The sequence below is a fragment of the Eriocheir sinensis genome, chromosome 26, assembly GCF_024679095.1.
Source record: "Eriocheir sinensis breed Jianghai 21 chromosome 26, ASM2467909v1, whole genome shotgun sequence".
NCBI lineage: Eukaryota > Metazoa > Arthropoda > Malacostraca > Decapoda > Varunidae > Eriocheir > Eriocheir sinensis.
The window spans coordinates 16,952,616-16,977,662 of record NC_066534.1 but is presented as its reverse complement, the minus strand read 5'-3'; the positions used below and the strand labels follow the sequence as shown (position 1 = coordinate 16,977,662).

Here is a 25,047-nt window from a genome sequence, read left to right as displayed (position 1 = left end):
TTCACCCACCACATCTAACCCCACGGCCGAACTTGCAGGGTTGCCAAATTGTCGTACTCTGAACATTGCATTTATCACATTTATGCTCGAAGACAGTCGCAACCACACACACAACGATAGAATATTAAAGTTAACGTAAAAACTGTTATTTATTGATGCTTTTTTTGTTTGTTTCTGCTATAGTTATCGGTCAGAAAGTACGACAATGGAATGCGTTGAGTACAATAATATGACAGCGCTGGGCCGAAGAATGATGCTGAAGCCGCCGGCCATTCCCTCTACACTCACACTCGCGGCGATAATAACGGGTTGGTATTTGTGTATTGCCCGGCCGCGACCATCAGCGCCGCCTGCGTGTCCTCGTTTCTAGCGGCAACCAATGTTAGGCAATTTTCGTGCATCGGCGAGAGGTTTACAGCCGCTTGCATGTCGCCTATTAGCCCCAGCGGCGGACGGTATTGGACTCATGTGCCTGGGATGCTATTGTAAGCGTGCCCGGTGTCTGTCTGTATGTGTGTGCGTGTGTGTGGGGATGAAGGGTGGGTGGGGGAGGGGTTGTTGTTTGTGTGTGTGTTTGTGTGTCGTTCTAATAGTGGTGGTGGTCTCTTTGTTGTGCTTGTGAGGCATACTGTTGTAATTGGTGCTGTGTGTTTATCTGTCTCTTTCTGTCTGTCTGTCTGTGTCTATCAGTCTCTCAGTCACTTTTTGTCAATCTATCTCTAACTGTCTGTCTATTTCTTTGTCTATCTATCGGTCTGGGTGTTTCTATCTGCATATTAATCTGTCTGTATGTCCGTGTATATCTATCTATGTATCTATTTTCCGTCTATATTTCTCTGTCTGTTTGAGCGTTTGTCTGTCTACCTGTAATATCGTGGCGAAGTAAAATAATGAGATGGATAATGAGAGAGGGGATGGGTAGGAGAACTCGTAATAAAGCGTGGCTCCTCTTGTTTTACTGTGCAAGTTAATGATGTCTTCTATAATTGACCTGTGTATCTTTTTTAGTTAACCTGGGAATGTTCATATTGTCTGTCTGTCTTGTGTTTAGGTTAGTAAAGGCTAGGTTAGGTTAGGTTCACGTTTAAGTAAGGTCCGGTTAGGTTAAGTAAAGTTCGATGTTAAGGTAAGGTTAGGTTAGGTTAGGTGAGGTTAGGTCAAGTTAGGTAAAGTTCGGTTAGGGTAAGGTGAGGTTAGGTCAAGTTAGGTAAAGTTCGGTTAGGGTAAGGTTCGATTTGGCTAGTAAGGTAGATTCGGTTACAAGTAAAGTTCGGTTAGGTTAGGTTAGGTTAGGTTAGCTTCAAGTTAGGTAAAGTTCGGTTAGGGTAAGGTTCGATTTGGCTAGTAAGGTAGATTCGGTTACAAGTAAAGCTCGGTTAGGTTAGGTTAGCTTCAAGTTAGGTAAAGTTCGGTTAGGGTAAGGCTCGATTTGGCTAGTAAGGTAGATTCGGTTACAAGTAAAGTTCGGTTAGGTTAGGTTAGGTTAGGTTAGCTTCAAGTTAGGTAAAGTTCGGTTAGGGTAAGGCTCGATTTGGTTTGTAAGGTAGACTCGGTTACAAGTAAAGTTCGGTTAGGTTAGGTAAGGTTCGATTAGGCAAGGCTCGGTTAGGTTAAGTAAGATTCGGCTAGTTAAGTAAGGCTTGGTCAGGTGAGTAAGGTTTGGGTAGGGTTAAGTATGGTTCGGTTAGCTAGTTGTCAGGTTGTCAGTTTGGTCAGGTTTAGTAAGGTTAGCGGTAGGGCGATTAAACGTTAGTTAGTTGGGGCTAGTTAAGTAAGGCCTGGTCAGGTAAGTAAGTAAGGATTAGTTAGGGTTAAGTGTGGTTCGGTTAGCTAAAGTTGGGTCAGGTCAGGTTAAATTAGGTTAGGTAAGGCTCGGTTAGTTTAAGTAAGATTCGGCTAGTTAAGTAAGGCTTGGTCAGGTAAGTAAGTAAGGTTTGGTTAGGGTTAAATATAGTTCGGTACGGTAAAATTCGGTTAGCTAAAGTTGGGTCAGGTCAGGTTAAGTTAAGTTCAGGTTATATTAAATTCCGGTATACCTGCGTGTGGGAAACCATTCTTATGTACATTCTTACCATTATCATCATTACTATTATCATCACCCAGCTCATTACTCTCCATCTTCTTTTCCCAGCATCCCCTTCTCTTTCCCCTCTTCCATCTCCCGTTTTTCCGTTTCTCTCTCTCTCTCTCTCTCTCTCTCTCTCTCTCTCTCTCTCTCTCTCTCTCTCTCTCTCCCCCCCCCCCCCTAGTATGGTGAAATTCTCCTCACACTTTGCAGTAATATGGAAAGCTGTCAGTTCCGCGAGGACTTAGTGTCATGGTGTTATTGGTTCTCTCTCTCTCTCTCTCTCTCTCTCTCTCTCTCTCTCTCTCGCTCTCGCTCTCGCTCTCGCTCTCGTTTCTATTCCTCTTTCTCTTTCTCTCTGTCTATTCATTTCATATATTTATCTGTTCAGTTCTTCTCCATCTTCTTCTTCTTCGTCATCATCATCATCATCATCTCCTTGTTCTTCTTGTTCTTCCTCTTCTTCTTCTTCCTCTTTTCCTTCTTCTTCTTCTCCATCCTTCATCTCCTCCTTATCTTCTCTATCTTCTTTCCGTTGATATTGATAAAGGTTTTGATGGCTTTGATGTATCTATCGCGTTATTTACCTTGCCTCACCTGCCTGGCTCGTATCATACCTGTGCGCCGTTACCAGGTGAACTAATGGCCAAATTGTTTCCACTAATTGATTTATCGCAGGTGAGGGAAAATAATGAGTAATGGAGGAATTCTGTTTACCTGGATGGCGCCCACTCTCTCACTCTCTTTCTCGCTCACTTTCACTTTCTTTCTCTCATTTTCAGTCTCTCCTTTTTCCCTTTCTTTTACTTGTTTTTTCTTTCATCTTTTCTACTCATTATTTTCATTCTTTTTTCTTCATTCACTCCTTAATTAATCTTGTTCTTCATCTCGTTCTCGTTATCCTTCTTCTTCTTCTTCTTCTTCTTCTTCTTCTTCTTCATTCTTCTCCTTTTATTTATCTTCTTCCCTCATCTATTCATATTCCTCCTCCTCCTCCTCCTTCTCATTCACCACTACCTCCTCCACTTCGTCCTCCTCCTCCTCCTCCTCTTCCTCCTGCTCCACCTCGTCGTCCTCCTTCACCTCTCTTCCTTATCTTCATTTTCACGCCCACCTCCACCCCCCCCACCACCCCCACCCCCTCCCCCTCCACCCCCGCCTCCTCTGTAATTGCCTCGCGCCATTTTATCCGCCAACTTATTAAAGACATTCTCGCCGAAGCAACAAAAACTGCCACTCCCATTATAGACCAATTACACCATCACTGCCTCACAATGCACTCCTCTTTCACTCCTTTCTTTCTCCTCTTTTCTTTTCCTTTCCTGTCCTCTTTCACCATCTTTTTCCTTTCCTTTCCTTTTGCTTTCCTTCGTTGCCTTCTTTTTTTACTCGTCAACTTCACTTTCTGTTTCACAACTTCCCAGAATGCACTTTTCCTTCGCTCTTTTCCTCCTTTCCCTTTTTTTCTTTTACTTTCCTTTCCCCTCTCTTTCAGACTTTCGTTTTCCTGCCCTTATTTTCACATTTCTTTTTTTTTCTTTACACCATCACTGCCATACTTTCCTGCACTTTCCTCCTCCGCTTTTCCTCTTTTTCCTCATATACCTTCTCTCCTTTTCCCCTCTCACACTCTCGTTTCCCTGCCCTCATTTTGACATATCTTTCTTCTTTACTTTTTTCTTTGCTTTCCTGCATTTTCCTCCGCTCTTTTCTTCTTTTTTCCTCTTATATACCTCCCCTCCCTTTCCCTCTTTTACACTTTCATTTCTTTCCCATATTTTGCTTCTCCTTTCTTTTCCCCTCCCATGCAACCTTCAGCTTCCTTTCTCTCTCTCTCTCTCTCTCTCTCTCTCTCTCTCTCGTTCCCACTTCCCTTCTTTTATCATCAATGCCTCGCTTCTTCTTTTTTTTTTTGTTTTCTCCTTTTTCTTACCATCTATTTACCTTCCTTTCTCTTCTATCTTTCAACTATCTTCTCAGTGCACTTTTTCTCTTCCTCTTCTTCCCTTTATTTCCTCTCCTTTTTCTTTATGTTCCTCTCCTTTTCTTACCTTCTTTTCTCTCCCTTCCTTCCCCTAACACATCATCAGAACTTCACTGTGCAATCTTATCCTTCATTTCCCTCCCTCTTTCCTTCCCCTTTATCTTACCCAAAACCCCTTTCTCTACTTCCTCAATACAGCCTTGCCTCACCCTCCCTTTCCCTCCCTTCCCCTCTCTTACCCCTCTCTTCCCCTCCCTCCCCTTACCCATTTCCCTTAAGACCATCTACCCATCTATATTATCCCTCTCCTCCCTTCCCTCCCCCTCCACTCTCCTCCCCTCCCTTTCCTCCCTCCCCCATTTTTTTCCTCCCTCCTCCTCCTCGTCTCTAATATCACCCCTCCTACCCCCCATACCACTCTCCCCTTCTCCCCCTTTTCTCTCTCTCACCCCCTCCTTCCTCCCCCCTCCCCCCTCCCCCCTCCCCCCAAAATCAATGGCTGCCAATTACACTGGCTATTCCAATCATCTCTGTCGACCAATTATTATGCCCTAATCCCTTAATAATCCCCCCTTCCCCCTCCCCCTCTCCCCTCTCCCCCCTTCCCCTCCTCGCTCCCCCCCTCCTTCCGTCACCTCTCGCCTCGGCTCACAAAATTGGGGAGGACCGGATGAGCAGGAGTGTAGTGTAGGAACCTGTCTGTCTGTCTGTTTGTCTGTTTGTCTCTCGCTTTCCTTCACGATTTCTCTCTTTCTCTCTCTCTCTCTCTGTCTCAACAATTCTCTGTTTTACATTCTTATTTCCTTCCCTTTATCTCTCCTTCCCTTCCTTCCTTCCTTCCTTCCTTCCTCTCCTCATTTCTGTTCCCTTGTTCACCCAGTTTTCTTTTTTTTTCGTTTATCTTTTTTTTTCAATTTCTTTCTTATTCTGTATCTTAATTAATGTTCTGTTCCACCCTCTTAACTTTTTTTCTTCTTATTTTATTCCTTTTCTCCCTTCCTTCCTTCCTTCCTTCATTTATTCATTGTTTACTTCCTTCTTCCTTTCCTCATTAATTTTTTTTTCAGTCACTCATTATTTATTCCTTTCCTTCTTTCCATCCTTCCTTCCTTCCTCCCCTTCCTTTCTTCCTTCCTTTCTTCTATCATTTATTTATTGTTTACTTCCTTTCTTCCTTTCCTCATTATTTTTTTCAGTCATTCCTTCCTTCCATCCTTCCTTCCTTCCTTCCTTCCTTTCCACCTTCCATATTCTCTCCTGTATCTCTAACTTCCTCCCTACACTCCCCTTTCCCTTTCCATCCCAGCAAAACTATTCCTTTCGGCCTAATTAACGCTATACCTGTCCCAGTACACCGGTTTCCCTTGTCTGTTCCGCCGTCTCCTCCGCCGCTCACCCCAACACTGCTCCTCCCTTTATAGGCTGTTAGTGCAAATACGATAGGCGCCTACAAGGAAAGGTTAGGAGAATTCATGGACGGCGCAGATACGTGGTGCTGGAGTTTACATGAGCCCCCCCTTCTGTTGCCTGAGTGGGGTCCTCCGTTTTCTATTCCTTATGGTCTTATGTTCTGAAGTTTCCTCCGTTGGTTAGCTATATTTTTTGTCCTTCCTTCTCTCTCTTCCTTCCTTCCTTCATTTGTCCTTCGTCCTTCCCTTCCTTCCTTCCTTCCTTTCTTTCTTTACCTTTTCCTGACGTTGTATCGTATTTTTTTCTTCTTATGTTTATAGTTTTTTTTGTGTGTGTTCCTCCTTTGGTTTGGGTATTTTTCTTTCCTCTTCTTTATTTTATCCTTCCTTCCTTCCTTCCTTTCTTTCTCTACCTTTTCCTGACGCTGTATCTCTCGTGTTTTTCTTCTTCTTCTTATGTTCTTAATTTTTTGTGTTTCTCCTTTGGTTAGGTAATTTTTTCCTTCCTTCCTTCCTTCCTTCCTTTCTTTACCTTTTCCTGACGCTGTATCTCGTTTTTATCTTCTTCTTTTTCTTATGTTCTTAATTTTGTGTTTCTCCTTTGGTTAGGTAATTTTTTCCTTCCTTCCTTCCTTCCTTTCTTTCTCTACCTTTTCCTGACGCTGTATCTCTCGTGTTTTTCTTCTTCTTCTTATGTTCTTAATTTTTTGTGTTTCTTCTTTGGTTAGGTAATTTTTTCCTTCCTTCCTTCCTTCCTTCCTTCCTTTATCATTATGCTGTATATCTCACGTCTTTCTCTTCTTCTCCTTATGTCCTTGTGTTCCTGTCTTCGTTAAGTTGTTGTTTTTTCCCTCTCTCGTTTCCTTCCCTTCCTCCCTTCCTTTCTCTCTCAGTCTAATGCCCAATATCTCGCATCTTTTTCTTCTTCTCCTGTTCTTGTTGCCTTCTCCGGGTGTAAGGTGTTCTTGTACCTGTGTTTTGGGGTTACCTGTTCGTTTTAATTAATGTAGTTTTGTGTTAATTTGGCGTTGATTGTTTTAAAATATGAACTATACAGATAACGAACGATATGCTTACATTCATATCCATACAATTATACATACATACTTAGACAAATGCATACATACACACGTACATACATTAATTTATACATATACACAAACATACACACATATTAGGTCCATTTTTTTTTAATCATTAGAATATTTATAAAATGTTGTCTGTTCCACTTTCCTTCCTTTTTTCTCCTCTTTCTCTTCCTGCTCTTCCTCTTCCATCTCCGCTTTTTCACATACATACATACACACATACATACATACATACATACATACATATATATATACATACAAAACCAGATACATCTTTGGACTCAAGATTTTCCATTCGCATCACATCACTTTCCCCCTTCTCTCTCTCTCTCTCTCTCTCTCTCTCTCTCTCTCTCTCTCTCTCTCTCTCTCTCTCCCTCTCTCTCCTCTTCTTCCCATCATCCTCCCCCTCGTTTCCACCTTCCTAAGATAACGAATAGCTATGCACGAACAAAAAAAGAGGTGATAGTGAAGGGGAGGAAGAGAAGGAAGAGGAGGAAGAGGAGAAGGAGGAGGAGGGGAAGAAATGAGAGTCCCCGCAGCAAACATTCTCTCTTCTCTCTCTCTCTCTCTCTCTCTCTCTCTCTCTCTCTCTCCTCAGGCCAATACATGTCTACTGTCTCTTGCGTTCCCCTTCCTTCCCTTCCTTCCTTCCTTCCTTCCTTGTTTTCCTTCCTCCTCTTCCCTTCTCTTCATCCTGTGAATGTGTGTACTTGTATTGCTTGTTACGCTCTCTCTCTCTCTCTCTCTCTCTCTCTCTCTCTCTCTCTCTCTCTCTCTCTCGTTCACTCGCCTTTTCGTTATGTTTTTTTCCTTCTCTTTCCTAATATTTTCACTTATTTTTCCTTCGTCCTGTCCGTTTCAGATTCTTTTTGTTAGATATTCTCGTCATTTTCACGTTTTTTTTTCTCTATTCATTTTCACTATTCACTTTTTTAAATTTTTGTATTCGTTTGAGGGGTTCGTGTTCTTTAAGGTTCGGCCTTCATATTGATCTTTCCTTCTTTTTCTTTATTTCCATTTTCGTATAGTCACTTTTTTCCTTGCTTTGTTCACTAGGTCATTCATTCTTCATTCATAGGTCGGTCTTTCTTTGTCTATCTCTATATATCTTTCTTTACTTCTTATTTGCTTCACTTCCCTCTTTTCCTGTTTTCTCGGTTTATTATTCATTTTTCATTATTTACTTTTATTTGCTTATTCTTCCTTTCCTCCTCCATTCATCACTCCATTCACTCTCCATCAAATTCGTGAGTTTCCATTTTTTATCTCCATAAGTTTTCCTTGCCTCACTTTCCCTCCTTACTCTCGCCAGTCCAACATTTTCCTCAATTCCTCGGTCGTCGTTTCGGAATATGAATTTAGGTCGGTCGTGGGTCGGGCGGGGAAAGGGGGTCGGTGGGGGATGAAGGGGTGATGGGGGAGAGGAGGAGGATGGGGCGTGAGGGGAAGGGGGGCATTATGCATAAACAAACGAAAGGAAAGCATATATTCGTGTTCCGATAAAGGGGAGAGAAATGGAATAGTAAAAGGAGGAGGAGGAGGAGGAGGAGGAGGAGGTTGGGTGAGGAGGAAGGAAGGGAGGAATGGAAAAAGAAAGCAAAGAAAGAAGGAAAAAAGATGAAAGAAGGGAGGGAAGAAACTGGAATGGAAGGAGAAAGAGAAAAGAAGGGAGAGAGGAAACTTGAAGGGGAGGAAGGTAAGAAGGGTGGAAAAGGAGGTCGAAGGAGTTGAGTAAGGAAAGGAAGGGAAGAAGGGAGGGAAAGGGACTGTTTGAGAAAGGCGAAATCAGGGCAGAATGACAAGGGAAGGGAAGGGAAAGCAAACTGAGGAAAAAGAAGAAGGAAGGAGATAAGGAAGGTAGTTTGCGATAGGGGAGTGAAAGCAAAGAGAAGAAAAAGAAGAAGGGAGGAAATAGAGATAGGGAGATAGTATGGAAGAAGAAGGGAGAGCAGAGGGAGTTAGTATGGAAGAAGAAGGGAAGATAATACCGATAACGAGAGAGAGAGAGAGAGAGAGAGAGAGAGAGAGAGAGAGAGAGAGAGAGAGAGAGAGAGAGAGAGAGAGAGAGAGAGAGAGAGAGAGAGAGAGAGAGAGAGAGAGAGAGAGAGAGAGAGAGAGAGAGAATAATACAGCCTTAGGTAGGGAAAGAATCTAAAGGAAGGGTTGAGGAAGGGAGACACGGAGACAGGAAGGAAAAGAAGGGGAAGAAGAAGGGGGAAGGGAGAGAGCGAGGCAAGGGAGAGAGAGCCTGAGGTAGGGAAAAAAAAAAAAAACTAAGGCAAGGGTTGAGACAGGGAGGAAGGCAGGGAAAGAAGGGGAAGAAGAAAAAAAAGAAGGAGGTTGGTAGAGAACAGAGAGAGTGAGAGAGGGAGAGATAGCCTGAGGAAGGGAAAGAAACCAGAGCAAGGGGTTGAGAGATACAGGCAAGCAAAGAGGCAGGGAGGCAGGGAGGCAGGGCAAGAAAACAAAGTACTTCCATTGGCCGACAGGGAGCGACAAAGGAGGGCGCAGAAAAGGCATATTGGGCGAGGAAGCCATGCAGGAACTGACATTGGAAGGAGCGAGAGAGAAAACAGAGATAGATAGAAAGGAAGGAAGGAAGGAAGGGGAAGGGAAAGAGGTCCATTCAGCGGACTAACATTTTGAGGGACGGAGAAAACAGAGATAGATAGAAAGGAAGGAAGGAAGGAAGGGGAAGGGAAAGAGGAGGTCCATGCAGGAGGAGGGAAAGAGTAAACAAAGATATAGAAAGGAAGGAAGGAAGGAAGGGGAAGGGAAAGAGGTCCATTTTGCGGACTAACATTGGGAGGGTCGGAGAAAACAGAGATAGATACTCGTAGAAAGGAAGGAAGGGAGGAAGGGGAGAAGGAAGAAAGGAAGGGAATGGGAGGGAGAAGAGAAGGTCCATGCAAGAGACTAACAATGAGAAGAGAGAAAGAGAAAACAGAGAAAGATAAAAAAGGATAGAAGAAGAAAATGGAAAAGAAAAAGAAAAGGCGAAAGAAGGAAGTGTAAAAGGAGGAAACAAAACGAAATACTGTAAATAGAGCAGGAACAAAAAAAAAAGAAGCTCAGAAGAAGAGGAGAGAGAGAAGAAAAGAAAGAAGAGAAAGTAGGAAGAGAGAAAAACCAACCAAATCAACAGAAACATAAAGAAAAGAAACAAAAGGAAGGGAAGGGAAGGGAAGGGAAGGGAAGGGAAGGGAAGGGAATTAAAGGGAAGGGAAGGAAGGAAGGAAGGAAGGAAGGAAGGGAAGGAAGGAAGGAAGGGAAGGAAGGAAGGAAGGGAAGGAAGGAAGGAAGGAAGGAAGGAAGAGAAGAGAAGAGAAGAGAAGAGACAGAGAGAGAGAGAGAGAGAGAGAGAGAGAGAGAGAGAGAGAGAGAGAGAGAGAGAGAGAGAGAGAGAGAGAGAGAGAGACATAAAACCAGACACCAAATTAAATGAAAAGGAAAAAAAAAAGACCATATTTTTTTTCTTTCCTTCATCACTTAATTAAATCCAAACCTTTTTCAGTGACCCATCAAAAGGCGATTCGGTTAATAACCCTTCTGGTGGCGCGGTGGCTAACGTGTCCAGGGAAGCAAAGACAATCCGTGCACGTCAGTTCGAGTCCCGGGCGAAGAGGGCGAAGGGTGTGAGGGTTGATATATTAGCCAAGGGAGAGGAGAGCACACTAGCAAGGGAGACTATCGTAAGAGGGAGATTAAGAAGGAAGGAAGAAAGAAAAGGAGAGAAGGAAGAAAGAAGGGTTGGAAGGAAAGAAGGAAAAGGAGAGAAGGAAGAAAGGAGGAAAGGAAAAGCAAGGAAGGAAGGAAAGAAGGAAAAGGAGAGAAGGAAGAAAGGAGGAAAGGAAAAGCAAGGAAGGAAGGAAAGAAGGAAAAAGAGAGAAAGAAGAAAGGAGGAAAGGAAAAGCAAGGAAGGAAGGAAAGAAGGAAAAGGAGAGAAGGAAGAAAGGAGGAAAAGAAAAGCAAGGAAGGAAGGAAAGAAGGAAAAGGAGAGAAGGAAGAAAGGAGGAAAGGAAAAGCAAGGAAAGAAGGAAAAAGAGAGAAGGAAGAAAGGAGGAAAGGAAAAGCAAGGAAGGAAGGAAAGAAGGAAAAGGAGAGAAGGAAGAAAGGAGGAAAGGAAAAGTAAGGAAGGAAGGAAAGAAGGAAAAGGAGAGAAGAAGAAGGAAGACAGTAATAAAATAGAGAAAATAAAACCAAGAAAACAAGAAACCAAAAATGTAAGTAGAAGATCAAGACAAAAAAGAAAAAGAGCGAAGTAGAAGAGAAAGACGAGGAAGAAGTAGAGGAATAGAAGATTATACGAAAATCAGAAACGAAAGAAACAGAAGCAACAGAAGAAGAAGAGGAAAGGAAAGAGGGAGATATGGAAGAAAATCAAAACAAAGCAACATTAACAAAAAGACACAAGAAAAGAAACAGAAACAGAAGCATTAAACGAAACTTAAGAAAGAAAACAAGAAGAATCAGAAACAAAGACCATCAACGCCTCACCACCACCACCACCAGAAGGAGAAGGAGATAGAGGAAGGCGATGAGAGTGGTGCTGGTGGCGGCGGCGGGGAAGGAAGAGGCGGCGGAGGCGGCGGCGATGGAGGAGCGGCATTAAGATGTGGTGATTAGAGGCTGAGGCGGACGTACTTTTGTGGCGCCGTGAGTGACGAGGCCGTGTGTCTGTCTGCCTAACGGGGGAGGGAGGGGGAGACAGTAGGGAGGTAGGGGAGAGAAGGAGGGAAGGTAGACGGGTTAGAAAGAAGAGAGAGAGGGATGAAGAGAATGGATCGTGGCGAAGGGGTAAAGGGGAAGGCAAGATTAGGTTCAAACAAGAAGAGAATAGAGAAGGGAAAATGAAGAAGAGAAGAACAAGAAAAAAGAAGGAAGGAAGGAGAGTCTGTATGGGAGAGGAGAAAAGTGAGGGGAAGAGGGAGAGCGGGATAGAAAGGGGAAGTAGTGGAGAGAGAGGGGGAAGAAAGAAGATGGGGAAAGAAATGAAAAAGTGGTATGGAAGTGAGGAAGAAGAGAGGAAAGAAAGAATAGAGAGATGAAAGGAACTGGTGATGTCCGTAGAAGGAGGAGGAGGAGGAGGAGGAGGAGGAAAGAAGTTGTTCTGAGAGAAGGAGGAGAATGAAGGAAAGGGGGGGGGGGAGAGGTGGTGGTGGTGGTGGTGGTGGTGTTGTAAAAGTAGTAGCAGTGGTGGTGGTGGTGATGGTCGTGGTGTTGAGGGATGGTGGTGTGGGGCTGAAGGGTTGAGGGCCTGTTATGAGGGTGGTGATGGTGGTGGTGGTGGTGTTGATGGTGATGTTGTAGCTACAGTGATTGATGTTATGTTTCTTTCCCCCGAGAGAGAGAGAGAGAGAGAGAGAGAGAGAGAGAGAGAGAGAGAGAGAGAGAGAGAGAGAGAGAGAGAGAGAGAGAGAGAGAGAGAGAGAGAGAGAGAGAGAGAGAGGACAAAATATGAAATAAGTGAGAAAATAAGAAAAGTATTATCTCCGAAACTTTAAAATAACTCTCTCTCTCTTCTTCTCTCTCTCTCTCAAGGTTCAAAGGGACGCAATATGTATATATATAGCAAGTGAGAGAGAGAGAGAGAGAGAGAGAGAGAGAGAGAGAGAGAGAGAGAGAGAGAGAGAGAGAGAGAGAGAGAGAGAGTAATAATGTGTGGGTGAGGTATGGCTCTTGGAGGGGGGAGAGGGGGGGAGGGGGGAGAGAATAACACCTCCCCAGATGAGACTGTGCTCGTAGGTACCTTGCGCGGCTGAGGTTTATTGTGGGTGGGAGGGAGGGAGGGAGGAGAGTGAGAGGGGGAGGGAGAGAGAGAGAGGGAGGGAGAAAGAGAGGAAGGTAAGAAGGAAGGAAGGGAAGGGAAGAAATGATGTTAATATGTGAAGGAGGAAATAAAGACGATTAGAAAGGAAGAAAGGAGGTATGGAGAGGGAGTTAAAGGAAGGAAAGGGATGAAGGAAAGAAAGAAAGTCGAAAAATAGTAGAAAAGGGAAGGAAGAAAAGTAGGAAAAGATAGAAGTAAGAAAGAAAAAAGAAAATCAGTGAAGGAAAGATATTAAGAAAAAAATAGGAAGGAGTTCGTCTTTGTACAGTTTTTATATATCCCTTGTGTGTGTGTGTGTGTGTGTGTGTGTGTCCGTCAGTCTGTCTGTGTCTGTCTGTCTGTATGTATGAAAGATATATGTATGCATGTATGAGCGTACAATTACCTAAAATATTCACAACGTATTCTCTTGTGTTCATATCTACATTGCGTATGCATGAACTCTCTCTCTCTCTCTCGCTCTATCCCCCCCTCTCTCTCTCCCTCCCTCCCCTCTTTTCGATATATATTCCAAACCAGTTTTTACCAAGAAGCTTAAATTTCGCCACGCTCCCTGCCCACTTTTTCCCCTCTAACTGAGCGTGGAAAAGCATCTGCGAGCCTGTTAACCTAAGCATGTTCCTCTATCAGGCTGCAGCTCATGTTTGGTACGGCTGAATGAGTAGATGGGATGGATGGAGGGAGCTGGGTTCAAGGTGGGGATGAAGGGTGGACGAAGGGATAGATGGGGAAAGAGGGAAGCTGGGAAGGGAGGGAGGGGAATGATGTAAGGATGGTTTTATGTATAGTGAGGTGGGGTTTTAGTGGTAGTGGTGATGGTGGTGGTGATAGTGATGATGGTATTATTATAGAAGGACCTTGGTGATGATAGTTAATGTTATGAATGTGATGTGAGGTGATGATATGAGTATTGTACAGTGGAGTGGATGAAATAGCTTAAAACTACACCAGAAACGTGGATGGAATATATATGTGGATGGAATATACATGTGGACTGAATAGTGAATGGAGCTGTGAGGAACGTAGAGTGGGGTGGATGGAAAACAAAGTGGAGGAAACAGCAGGTGGAGGTGGTATGGTGTGACTCGGTGTGGTGGAAAGAGATGTGGGCGGGCAACCTAACCACACCACCAGCAACAACAGGAGCAGGGAGGTGGACCAGGCAGAAGGGTGTGACATGGTGTGGTGTGAACTGGTCTGTCGATGCTTCAGTTAGTGGTTCAAATTGACATGATTGGCGTTTGTGGGGTGAGAACTTGTAACAGGGGGGGGGGGAGAGGGGCGGGGAGGTCACAAAATAGGGAGATAACCGGGGCCTTTTGCATGTGTGGGTAGGGAAAAGTAGGTATGTAGGTAGGAAGGCAGGGAGGTAGGTAGGTAGGCGGGTAGAGGAAGGGAGGGAGGTAAGGAGGTAGATTATAGAGAGCGAAAAGGAGGTACCAGAGAGAGAAGGTTAAGGGAAGGAGTAAAGGAAGTAAGAAAGGAGAGAAAAAGAGGAAATACATAAGGAAAGGGAGGAGGTAGACAAAGAGAATGGGGAGAGAGAATGGAACTGTATGTGTATGTATATATATATGGTGTGTGTGTGTGTGTGTGTGTGTGTGTTTGCAGTCTCCGGGCACAAATCATCCGGCCATATACAGCGAACATCCGGGTCTTTGCGCACGATGGAAACAAATTGCCAGAACGCAGAAAAAGTATTAATATATTTTGCAGAAAGGCTGGAAGGGAGGACGGGGAGGAGAGGAGAGGAGAGGAGAGGAGGGCAACAGAGGAGGTACAGGCAGTTTTTAAAAATATAAATGGTAGAAAAGAAAGAGGTCGAGATTGAAAATAAAATATGCAAAACGCTGGGATAAATCTCTCAAAAGGGTGATGCTGAGGGCGGCGGTTGGGGGATGGAGGTGGTGGGGGAAGGGAGAAGGAGAGGAAGAGGAAGGGGGATGTGAGAAGGGATCGTGTTGGTGGTAATAGTATGTAAGAAGGAACCGAAGGAGAAAAGAAGGGATAGAGGCAAGAGTCTGTGTGGGAGGATGATGGGAGGAGGAGGAGTAGAAGAGGAAGGAAGGGAGGTATTGAGGTAGAGGATGAGGCAAGAAGGCGGAAGAGGAAGGAGGGAAGAACAGAGGGTGGAAGAGAAGGAGAAGAGGAGGTAAAAAAAAAAGAGGAGGTGAGAATCATACCAAAAAGAAAATGAGAGGAGGGAAAAGGAAATAAAAAAAGGGGGTAGAGAATAAAGAGGAATGAATATAGGAAATGAGATAGGCGGAAGAGAAGGAATAGGAGGAGGAGGAGGGGGAGGAAAAGAACGAACCAATAGAGGGAAAGAAAGCAAAAAGAAAAGAATAAGGAAAAAACAGAGATATGGGAGACAGTAACAGCGGCAAGATAACGAAAAAAAATGAAGATACACAAAAAATAAGCAAGGTCGACAGGAAAGGAAGGAAAGAAGAAAAGGAAATAAGCAAATAACGGAAATATAGTAGACAGGAACAATGACAAAGCAAGGAAAAGAAAATGTTGCAAAAAGAAAAAAAGACGAAAAAAAGGTACAGGAAAACAGGAAAGAAAGGAAGATAGGAAGGAAGGGAAGAAAGGGAAAGTAAATAAAAAAAGGAATAAGGAAGAAAAAAAGGTATATATGGTAGACAGTAACAGCGACAAACAAGATGGAGGAGAAAAAGAAAGAAAATTAAGAAAGGAAGAAAGGGAAAGAAAGAAGAAAAAAAATAATCGAAATATGGAAGACAGTAAGAACGACAAGACAAGGGAAGCAAAAGAAAAACAAAAAGAGAGAGAAAAAAGACGCAAAAGAAAAGTACAGAAGAAAAGAATGAAGGAAAAGAAAAAAAGTACTCAAACACCCAAGAAGTCCCAGACAGTAACATCGGCAACACAAGCAACAGAAAACAAAACCAGGAAAAAAACACAAAAAAAGCAGAAAAGTAAAATAATTAAAGAATGAAAGGAAAAAAAAAAAACTTACTGGGGAGAAGGGAGGAAGAGAAGGGGCTATTGCAACCCTGTATACCAACTCTCAGGCTCAACTCTCTCACCCTATTTCTGAGCGGCGCTTCCACGTTATGCAGCGATGTCTTGTATGCGCCGGGAAGAAGCTTAGGTACACCGCGGAGCTTCTTGAGAGAGGGAGAGGGAGAGGGAGAGGGAGAGGGAGAAGGAGAAGAAGGAGAAGGAGAAGGAGAAGAAGGAGAAGAAGAAGGAGAAGAAGAAGGAGAAGAAGAAGGAGAGAGAGAGAGAGAGAGAGAGAGAGAGAGAGAGAGAGAGAGAGAGAGAGAGAGAGAGAGAGAGAGAGAGAGAGAGAGAGAGAGAGAGAGAGAGAGAGAGAGAGAGAGAGAGAGAGAGAATATATAGGTGAGAAATAAAAGGAAGCAGGCATAAGAGAAGGAAAAAAAGGTATGGAGGAGAGGGAAGGAAAGGAAAGGAAAGGAAAGGAAAGGAAAGGAAAGGAAAATAAAGGAATGGAAAGGAAAGAAATAAAAGTGATAAGAGAGAGAGAGAGAGAGAGAGAGAGAGAGAGAGAGAGAGAGAGAGAGAGAGAGAGAGAGAGAGAGAGAGAGAGAGAGAGAGAGAGAGAGAGAGAGAGAGAGACAAAGAAAACAAGCTCCCGGAAAGTGCTTCTCCCTCATAACCATTCCCGTTCTCTCACTTTCCTTGCTCTGTGTGTTGCGTCGCTCTGCTGTTTTTTATAGTGGCTGATGGAAAGCGTCTGGAGCGTCTTGGTGATATGTGGTAATGAGGGTCTTGATCTTGATGTCACAGGAGGCTTGAGAATTCTCCCAGCCAGGCCTTTGAGGGGATGTGTCTCTTGGTCTTAGTCTGGGTATAGGTCTGAGAGATGCACTTTAGGGACGGGCGTAGATTTCGTGGTGTATACATTTTTTTTTTTTTTTTGTGTGTGTGTGTGTGTGTGTGTGTGTGTGTGTGTGTGTGTGTTTCCTTCTGTACATTTTTTTACTTTCCCTTTCTTGTTTTGTTTTGTTCTGTTTTTCTTCGCTTCATTCTTTGATTTTAGTTTTTTTGCTTCGTTTTCTTTGTCTTTCTTGTTTTTTTCTTCTTTTTCTTGCTTTTTTTTCCATCCTTGTATGTCTTGTTCTTTTTCGTTATTATTTGGCTTCTCTTTTTTTTCTTTCTTTTCTATTTTTCTTTTTCATTTTTTCTTTTTTCTTCCTTTACATTATTTTTTTTTCTTCACTTTCCTTTTACGTCGGATTCCGTTTCGTTATTTGCATCCTATACTCTTTTTTTTCACTTTTTCCTTTTATTTTTCCATCCTTCCTTTCATCCTAACTCCCTTCATTTCTGCGGTCTCCACACGCCCGTTTTCTTTATGTCTCGTTCTGTGTCGTAATTTGCATTCTGTAATTATACCTTCCATCTTGATTCATTTCATTTTGCCATTCTTTCTTTTCATTCTTCCTTCCTTCCTTCCTTTCTTCTTTCCTTCCTTCCTTCCTATTTCCCGTACATGCTAATCTCCCTCACTCACTCACTCCCTCACTCACCTGTCTTCTCTTCTTCCACAGGTAACCGGCGCAGGCACAAGAATGGAAGGCGTTTACGTTCACATCCGCCCACGCCGTTCCCTCCACGCCCTTCACCTTGCACCCCACGTCACCTCCTCCCCTCCAACCACCACCCCTTCTTCACCTGCCACCACCTCAACACCCTCCTCCTCCTCGTCTTCCTCCTCGTCCTCCTCCTCCTCCTACACGCCCTGGGATACCGTGACAGTCATGAACGCCGGCGCCTCCAGCTACGTTCTGAACGGCCTGACCCCCAACACTGAGTACGAGGTGTTTCTGGTGCCCTTCGTGAGGTCAGAGGAAGGGCTGCCAACAGAACTGAGGGTCAACACGACGCTTCCTGACGGTGAGTGTTCAGAGAGAGAGAGAGAGAGAGAGAGAGAGAGAGAGAGAGAGAGAGAGAGAGAGAGAGAGAGAGAGAGAGAGAGAGAGAGAGAGAGAGAGAGAAGTAGATTGACAGATAAACAATTGGAAAGAGATAGAGAGGGATAACTTTTCTTGTGGAGTCTAATTGATTGTTCCCGAGGCGTCTCCCTATATTGCTTTCAATTCTTGTGTGATAGACATATAGATGAATAGATATAGAGCCATAGTTAGAGATTGTGTCACCTTGCCTATCATTTTTCTTATTGTGAGGGAGAGAAGAAGGGGAGAGGGAGGAAAGTAGGGAGTAAGAGGAGGAAAGCCGGAGAGAGGTAGGAAAGCAGGGGTGAGGGAGGGAAGGAGGTAGGAAGGCAGGAAAGAAATGATGTTAGTGAAGTTATTTTATTATTTCTGTTGAGTTTAATGGTTGCCGTGCTGTCTTTCTGTATATATCTCTTCCCTAACTTCTGTATGTACGCTTCACCCATGTCCTGTCTCCTGAGTGCCTGCATGACTGACAGATAGACAGAGACAGACAGGGATACAATAAGAGACACATAGAGGTAGGAAAATACACACACAAACTAGACCAATTAGACAGACAACCAATTAGACAAGGAGAGACAAAGAGACAAACAAACAAAAAAAACAGACATTGACACAGACTGATAGACAAACAAACAGACATACACAAACAAGCAGAGATAAACAAAACCACCATAACCCAATTAGCAAAACAATCAATACCTTAAAACTTATCCAACAGCATTCTTCAGATAAAATTAAAACACCAAAAAATAAAAATAAAATAAAAAACGTTGAAATATTTACACAAACAGGGCAGCAAGGCGAGGCGGGGGAGAGGCGAGGCCGGGCAAGGGGCTGTAAAAACTAATGACAGGGCGGCCGAGGAACGGACTGAGCTTTAGAGGGAAGAAAAAACAGAGAAAAAACACGGGAGAGAGAAATCCCTAAAAAACAAGCACCAATTTAGCTGATGAGGCGACCTGATACTTCGCCGCCGTGCAAGGAAGGAAGGGTCTGGACAGCCGGCTGGGAGGGTGGGAAAAACAAAGAGTGGGAGGAAGGGAAGGGAGAAAAACTGAAGAAAAATCGCATAAATGGTGAAAAGAGGAAGGAGAGGGAGGGAGGAAGGAAGGAAACTAGGAGATCCGAAGAAATGGTGCGGAGAGAGAGAGAGGCAGGCAGGGAGGGAGAGAAAAGAATGAAGGAAAGACAGAAGGGAGACACAGAGAGGGAGAAAAACAGAGATGATCGAAGAAATGGAGAAAAGAAAGGGATGAAGGGAAGGCTGGAGGGGCGGAGGGAGGAAGGGAGAGAGAGAGAGGGAGAGAAAAACAGAGGGAGAACCGAAGAAATAGTGAAAGAGGAGAGATAGAGAGAGTGAGGACCATTAGAAAAGGGAGAGAGAAGAAACGGAGGAAGAAAGGGAGAGGAAGGTGAGAACAGGAAGAAAGGAGAGAAAGGAGGGTTAGGAGAGTGGGACTTCGACTATTTGAGGAAAGGAAGGGAGAGGAAGAAAGACAGAGGAAAGAAGGAAGGGAGGGAGGGAAGGAGAAACAGAGGCAGATGGAGGGAGAAACACACGAAAGAAGGGAGGGAAGGGAGGATAGAAGCAAACATATAAAGGGAGGGAAGAAGAAGGAGAGGAAATGAGAGAAGGAAGAAGATGAGAAGGAGGAAAGGGAGGCTAGTCTAATGTGTGTGTGTGTGTGTGTGTGTGTGTGTGTGTGTGTGTGTGTGTGTGTGTGTGTGTGTGCACTAAAATTATCCTTCCAATGTAAACACGCCCAAGGAAATATTGCACGAATCTTTGCCAAATACGAAACCTGCCAAGTGAAACATTATATATACACGGTAAGGAACTCCTGCGTATTCTTAGAGCAACAGACGCGTAACTCATAAGATTATACATGCCTTAGGGCCGCTTTCACAGTTACTTTGTTTGTTTTGATCGTTACCAATGGCGGGGATCGACGCTATAGTTTTCCACGTGAAACTGGCCTATGGGGTATTGGCGGCTGCAGAGGGAGCGAGAGGTGTTGAGAGTGTGTGGCAAGGTGCGGGGCTAGGCTAACCCCGCAGCCGCCACTACCCCATCGGTCAGTTTTAAGTGGAAATACTATAGCTCAAAACAAACAAAACGACTGTGAAAGCGGCCCTTAGACTTTATATATAGACTAACATATGAACCGTAATGTCAGTAGAGCGATATACTTATAGATCCAAAACAGACGGATATTTTTAGACTCCATTTAGAAAAGCTTTTGAGGCTTAATGAACTTATAAATGAATGAATGATAAATACTCGAATGTTTAAATATCGTACAGAAAAGCAGTATAAACCTAATACACGTACGATACATGATATTTAAGGTCTTCAGATGTTATTTGTAAAACCGTGTTAAATCTGATGAACGCGAAAATCATAATATATAAAGACATGGTAATCTCTCTCTCTCTCTCTCTCTCTCTCTCTCTCTCTCTCTCTCTCTCCACTCCCCTTTCTCCTGCTCCCTATCCTCCCCCTACCCCCCCTCTCCCCTCCTCCCTCCCTTAACTTCAACAATTTCGCTCAAAGCCCCAAACAAACAAAAAGATAAAATAAATAACATAAATAATACAAAGAGGTCACCGTTCGCCTCTCCTCGTAATATCGCTCCTTTTGTATCGCTTTCGAGTATGTCAACAAAATTTATGGAAATGTTGTGCCGAGCCGAGAGTCGAAAGCTCCTCAAGTCGACGGTTTACTGTTTGTTATTTGCTATTTATTATTTTGTCTTTACTATTTTTATTTGCTGTCTTATTTTTATTTATTTTCTCGGGTTCTGTGTTTCGTGATGTGCTGGGTTGTTGTTGTCGTTGTTGTTGTTGTTGTTGTTGTGCCATTTCGAATTTTAAGCAGTTTATGTATGATTCTAAAATGTCTGACTCGCAATTTTTTATTTTTTTTTATTTTTTTTATTTTTTATTTTTTAGCGGAGAAGATTTATTTATTCATTTCACGGAGGTGCCTCGGAATGTATGTCTTCCCTTTTCCCATTTTCTTTAATCGTCTCAATGAATCTCTGTGTCTTCCTTTTTCACTGTAACCATACTCTTTACGGCTAATGTACACGCACTCAGATATATGTATAACTAAATAGATAGATAAATAGATTTCTGGGTTAGGAGGTAGAAGGTAGATAGGTAGACAGATACTATAATATAGACGTTTGAATGTAGATAGACAAACAGATAGGTAGATAGATAAATAGCTGGGTTATTCAATAGATACATAGATAGGTTGTCTTAATAAACATACACACAATCTCCCACGTACACAAATATACACACATACACATATCCTCAACCCAAGCACACACATACCCCCCTCCCTCCACACACACTCACATTCCCTTCCCAAGCTTTTGCGAATCTCTGAGCCATGCTAGCGACCCTGAGGCCACGAGGGAACATGGGTCCTGCAAGTCCTGGGTCCGCGAGTGAGGAGGAGGAGGAGGAGGAGGAGGAGGAGGAGGAGGAGGAGGAGAACTATACGATGCCAGGGTAGGTAAAGAGCTGAAGGTTGAGGAAAGGGGAAGGGGAGGAGAGGGATGAAGGAGGGGAAAGGTGAAGTACAGGAAGGGAAGAGGAGTGGAGAATGATGGGAAAGGTAGAAGGGAGGCGAGAACAGAATGATGGGGTCAAGTAAGGAAGAAAATAAGGAGGATGGAAGGGGAAATGAAGGTTGGAAAAAAGATACTGGAAAAAGAAGACCAGATATAGGAGGAGTAGGAGGAGGAAAAGGAGTAAGAAAGGTCGAGTGAGAAAGAGTAGGAATCATGCAGCGAACAGGAGGAAGGAGGAAGAGGAAGAGAAGGAGGCACTTAAAAAGGTTGAGTGGAGAAGGACGAGGAGGAGGAGGAGGAGGCGCCGAGGAGGTGGAGGAAGTGAAGGAAAAAGAGGAAGAGAGTGAAGACAAGAAAAAAAATAGAAAACTAGGTAAAAAAAGCAGGAGAAGAAGAAGGATAAGGAAGAGGACGAGGAGGAGGAGAATGGGTAGTAGGAGCAGGAACAGCAGTAGTAGTAGTAGTAGTAGTAGTAGTAGTAGTAGTAATAGCAGGAGAAGGAGGAGGAAGAGGAATATACAATGCAGTAGTAGGAGGAGGAGGCGTCGAAGGAGGAGTGTAGTGTAATATGTCGTGAAGGAGGAGGAGGAGGAGGAGGAGGAGTCGCGAGGCATGAGACGTGAGGCGCCCCTGGGGGTGTGTCAGCATCACTCCCAGACGGATATGGATTGAGCTTCCTCCTCCGTCAGGCGATATTCACTGCCGAGGCTGCGGGAGGGGAAGGAAGAAGAGGAGAAGGAAGGAGAGAGAGAGAGAAGGTGGTTGGGATGAGTGGGGAGCGGTAGGAGGTAAGGATGAGGTGGGGAGAAGGGGAAGAGAAAGGCAAGAGAGAGAGGAGGAAGGGAAGGGAGGGGATGGGAGAGGGAAAAGGGGAACATCTTATGAAGGTTGAGGAGAGGAGGAAGGGATGAAGTAGAGAGAGAGTAGGGAAAGAGGAGAGTAGGTGGGAGGAGGAGGAGGGAGGGAATATCTTATAGGAAGGGTAAGGAGAGAGAGGTTGGTAATTCTGGAGGAGGACGAAGAGAGGAAGAGGAAGGGTAGAGGAAGGGGAGGAAGTGAAGGGAGCTGAACAATGTGGAAGAGGAAGAGGAGAGGAAGGGGAAGAACTTGAAGGGAATAGGAATGTGAAAAAGTTGGAAGAGGAGGAAGGAGGAGAGGAAGGGGAAGAAAGTGAAAGGGGTTGGAAGATGTGGAAGAGGAGAAGGAGGAGGAAGAAAGAGGGGAATGTCAGAGAAAGGGAGAGTGATGGGAAGGGAGATGGGAAGAGAAGGGGATGCAATTGAGATGCTGGAGAGAGAGGAAGAGGGAAAAGAGGAGAAAGAGAAAGGAAAAGGAAGAGAAAAAAGAAGAAGGAAGATAAAGAGGAGAGACGGAGATAACACAGAGGTAGGAGAGAAAAAGGAAGAAGAGGAGAAGACTGAGGAAGAGGGGGAGAGGAAAGAAGGAAAGGAAAAAAGAAAATGAGGAGGAAGGAAGGAGATGGTGGTATGGAGGAAGAGATTGAAGGCGATAGAGAACGTTATGGGGGAGAGAGAGAGAGAGAGAGAGAGAGAGAGAGAGAGAGAGAGAGAGAGAGAGAGAGAGAGAGAGAGAGAGAGAGAGAGAGAGAGAGAGAGAGAGAGAGAGGGAGGGAAGGGGGGGTGCAATGGTGGAGAAATGGGTACAGAAGATGAGGGGAAGGAGGAGGAGGAAGAAGAAGAGGAAGAAGAAGACGAGGAAGAGGAGGAGGAGGAAAGGGTAGACACATCATCTTAAGCAAATTTTTCCTTCCTTCATTCCTTCTCTTCTTCCTTCCTTCCTTCCTTCCATCCTTCCTTCCTTCCTGCCTTCCTTCCTTCCTTTCATTCCTTCTCTTCTTCCCTCCTTCCTTCCTTCCTGCCTTCCTTCCTTTCATTCCTTCTCTTCTTCCCTCCTTCCTTCCTTCCTTCCTTCCTTCCTTCCTTGCACTTGCCTTCCATCCTGCCGGCGTCTGTGCGATCCTTTAATGCTCACGACGAGGTAATCCTGAATCACTCCTTGCCTCTCCTTCGTTCCCTCCCTCCCTCCGTCCTTCCCCTCCCTCCCTCACTCACTCGAACATTCACTCACTCACTCCCTCTCCTTCCCTCCCCCTCCATCCCTCGCCCTCTCTCTCTCACTCACTCACACAAGAAGTCGATAATTGGAACCTCGTCTCGTGCTCTCTAAGAATCATTTACTCTCTTACAAATTCACTCACTCACTCAATCACGTACACACACACACACACACACACACACACACACACGCACACGCACACGGACACGCACACATACATTAAGTCGAGGATTGAACCGTGTCTCGCTCTCTTTAGGCAAGCATGATTTTCTTATTTAGTTCCTGTTTTTTTTTCTCTCACTTTTTCAGTATTATAAAGAGTGAAATGATCTTCTGTCACTCCTTAAATTGCTTCCTTAAATTCTACATTCATTCCTTTTTTTCATTTCTAGATTTCTTTCTTTTCATTTTTTTTTGTCTTTTCATTCTCCTTTCCTTGTTGTCACCCTTTATATCTTCCTTCCTTTCTTTCTTTCTTTCTTTCTTTCTTTCTTCTTCCTCTTCTCTTCCTTTCCTCCTTCCATTCCTCTGATATCATTTGCTTTAACCTCTATTCTGTCCTCCTTCCTTCGTTCTCATTTACCCCTCCTATGCTACCCTTTTCATCCTTCCACCCTACCTACCTACCTACCTACCTATCTACCTACCTTTTCTACACCTTCCTTCCTTCCTTACCCATTCATACCACATTCTCAACTCTAACTAAGCCTAACGCTGCCCAGTCAACCCATGGCGTCCACTGCCCATCCTCAGCCAACCCATCCAAGCTACCCATTCCCCACTCCCACCCCATTCCTACCCATTCTTAGCCCCTGCATGCCCACACCCTCCTACTTTCTGCCCATTCCCAGCCTCTTCCTACCTATTCCCATCCCCTTCCTCCCCATTCCCAGCCTCTTCCTGCCCGCTACCCATCCTGAACCAGCCAATCCATGCTACTCACTCCCCATTCCCACCCCTTCCTGCCCCTTCCCAGCCCCTTCCGTGCCCCTTCCGGTGACAGCATCTCCGCGGCCCGCCATTTAGCCTCAGCATATGCTTACCTGAGGAGCCGGCGCTTACCAGGAGAGCCGCGGATGCTTGAGGAAGCGGCTTAAGTGTGCTTCGGGGTGGGTCCTCCTCCCCCTCCTCCTCCTCCTCCTCCTCCTCCTCCTCCTCCTCCTCCTGTTGAATATTCAGGCACTCTTGGGTCCAGAAGGAGACAGTGTGGGAGTACGTGTGGAATGGCTTGGTTGAGGAGAAGAAGAGGAGAGGAGAGGAGAGGAGAGGGGAGGCAGAGAAGAGGAGAGGTGAGGTAGAAGAGAGGAGAGGTAGAGGAGAAGAGAGGAGAGGAGAGGTAGAAGGAGCAGAGCAGAGGTAGATTAGAAGGAAAAGGGATAAAAATAAGGAGATGCTGGCTAAGGAGAGGAGGTAGAGGAGAAAGAGATGAGAAGATAAGAGAGAGGAAGAGAAGGATAATATGAGAAAGGAGAAGAAAAGGGAAACAAGAGACGAGAAGATAAAAGAGAATAAGAGAGTGATGGAGAGGAATAGGAGAGGGTAAGATGAAGAAGGAGAAGAAGAGGTAGAAGAGGAGGAAGAGACAAGGAGATAGGAAACAGGAAGAGAATGATTAATAGAAAGAAAAGGATAAGATGAGGAGGAAGAGGATAAGAAGAAGATCCTGAAAAGACGAGAAGATAAGAGAGATGAGGAGGAATAGAAGAGAAGAGGTTGAGGAAGAGAAAGAAACAAGAAAATAAGAAAAACGAAGAAAATGATGCATAGGAAGAGAAGAAGAAGAGAGAGAGAAAAAAGAAGTAGAAAAAAAGTAGAAGACACATTAAGAGGCTGAAGAAGGAGAGAAGGAAGAGGAAGATGGGGGGAAGAAGAGGGAAGGAGAGAGGGTCGAAGACTATTGACTAACGGAAAGGAGAATGAGGAGGAGGAGGAAGACGAGGGAAGATGACAGAGAGGAGGAGAAGAAGAGGAGGAGGAAGAAGCGAAAGGGCGAGGGAGAGGGCGAGAGAAGGGGAGGAAGTATATGAAGAAGGAAGGGAGGAGGAGGAAGATG

At 44.4% G+C, this 25,047-nt stretch overlaps 1 protein-coding gene across 1 annotated transcript in view; it reads left to right on the top strand.

Moving 5' to 3' along the window:
* LOC127003840 (roundabout homolog 2-like) overlaps positions 1–25,047 on the top strand; it is a gene marked incomplete at its 5' end in the record, with an annotated part of 245,879 nt that overhangs the window by 153,312 nt on the left and 67,520 nt on the right. The window contains one exon of the mRNA XM_050870915.1: positions 16,924–17,269. Coding sequence (XP_050726872.1) covers positions 16,924–17,269 — 346 coding nt within the window. The remainder of the gene's footprint in view (positions 1–16,923; positions 17,270–25,047) is intronic.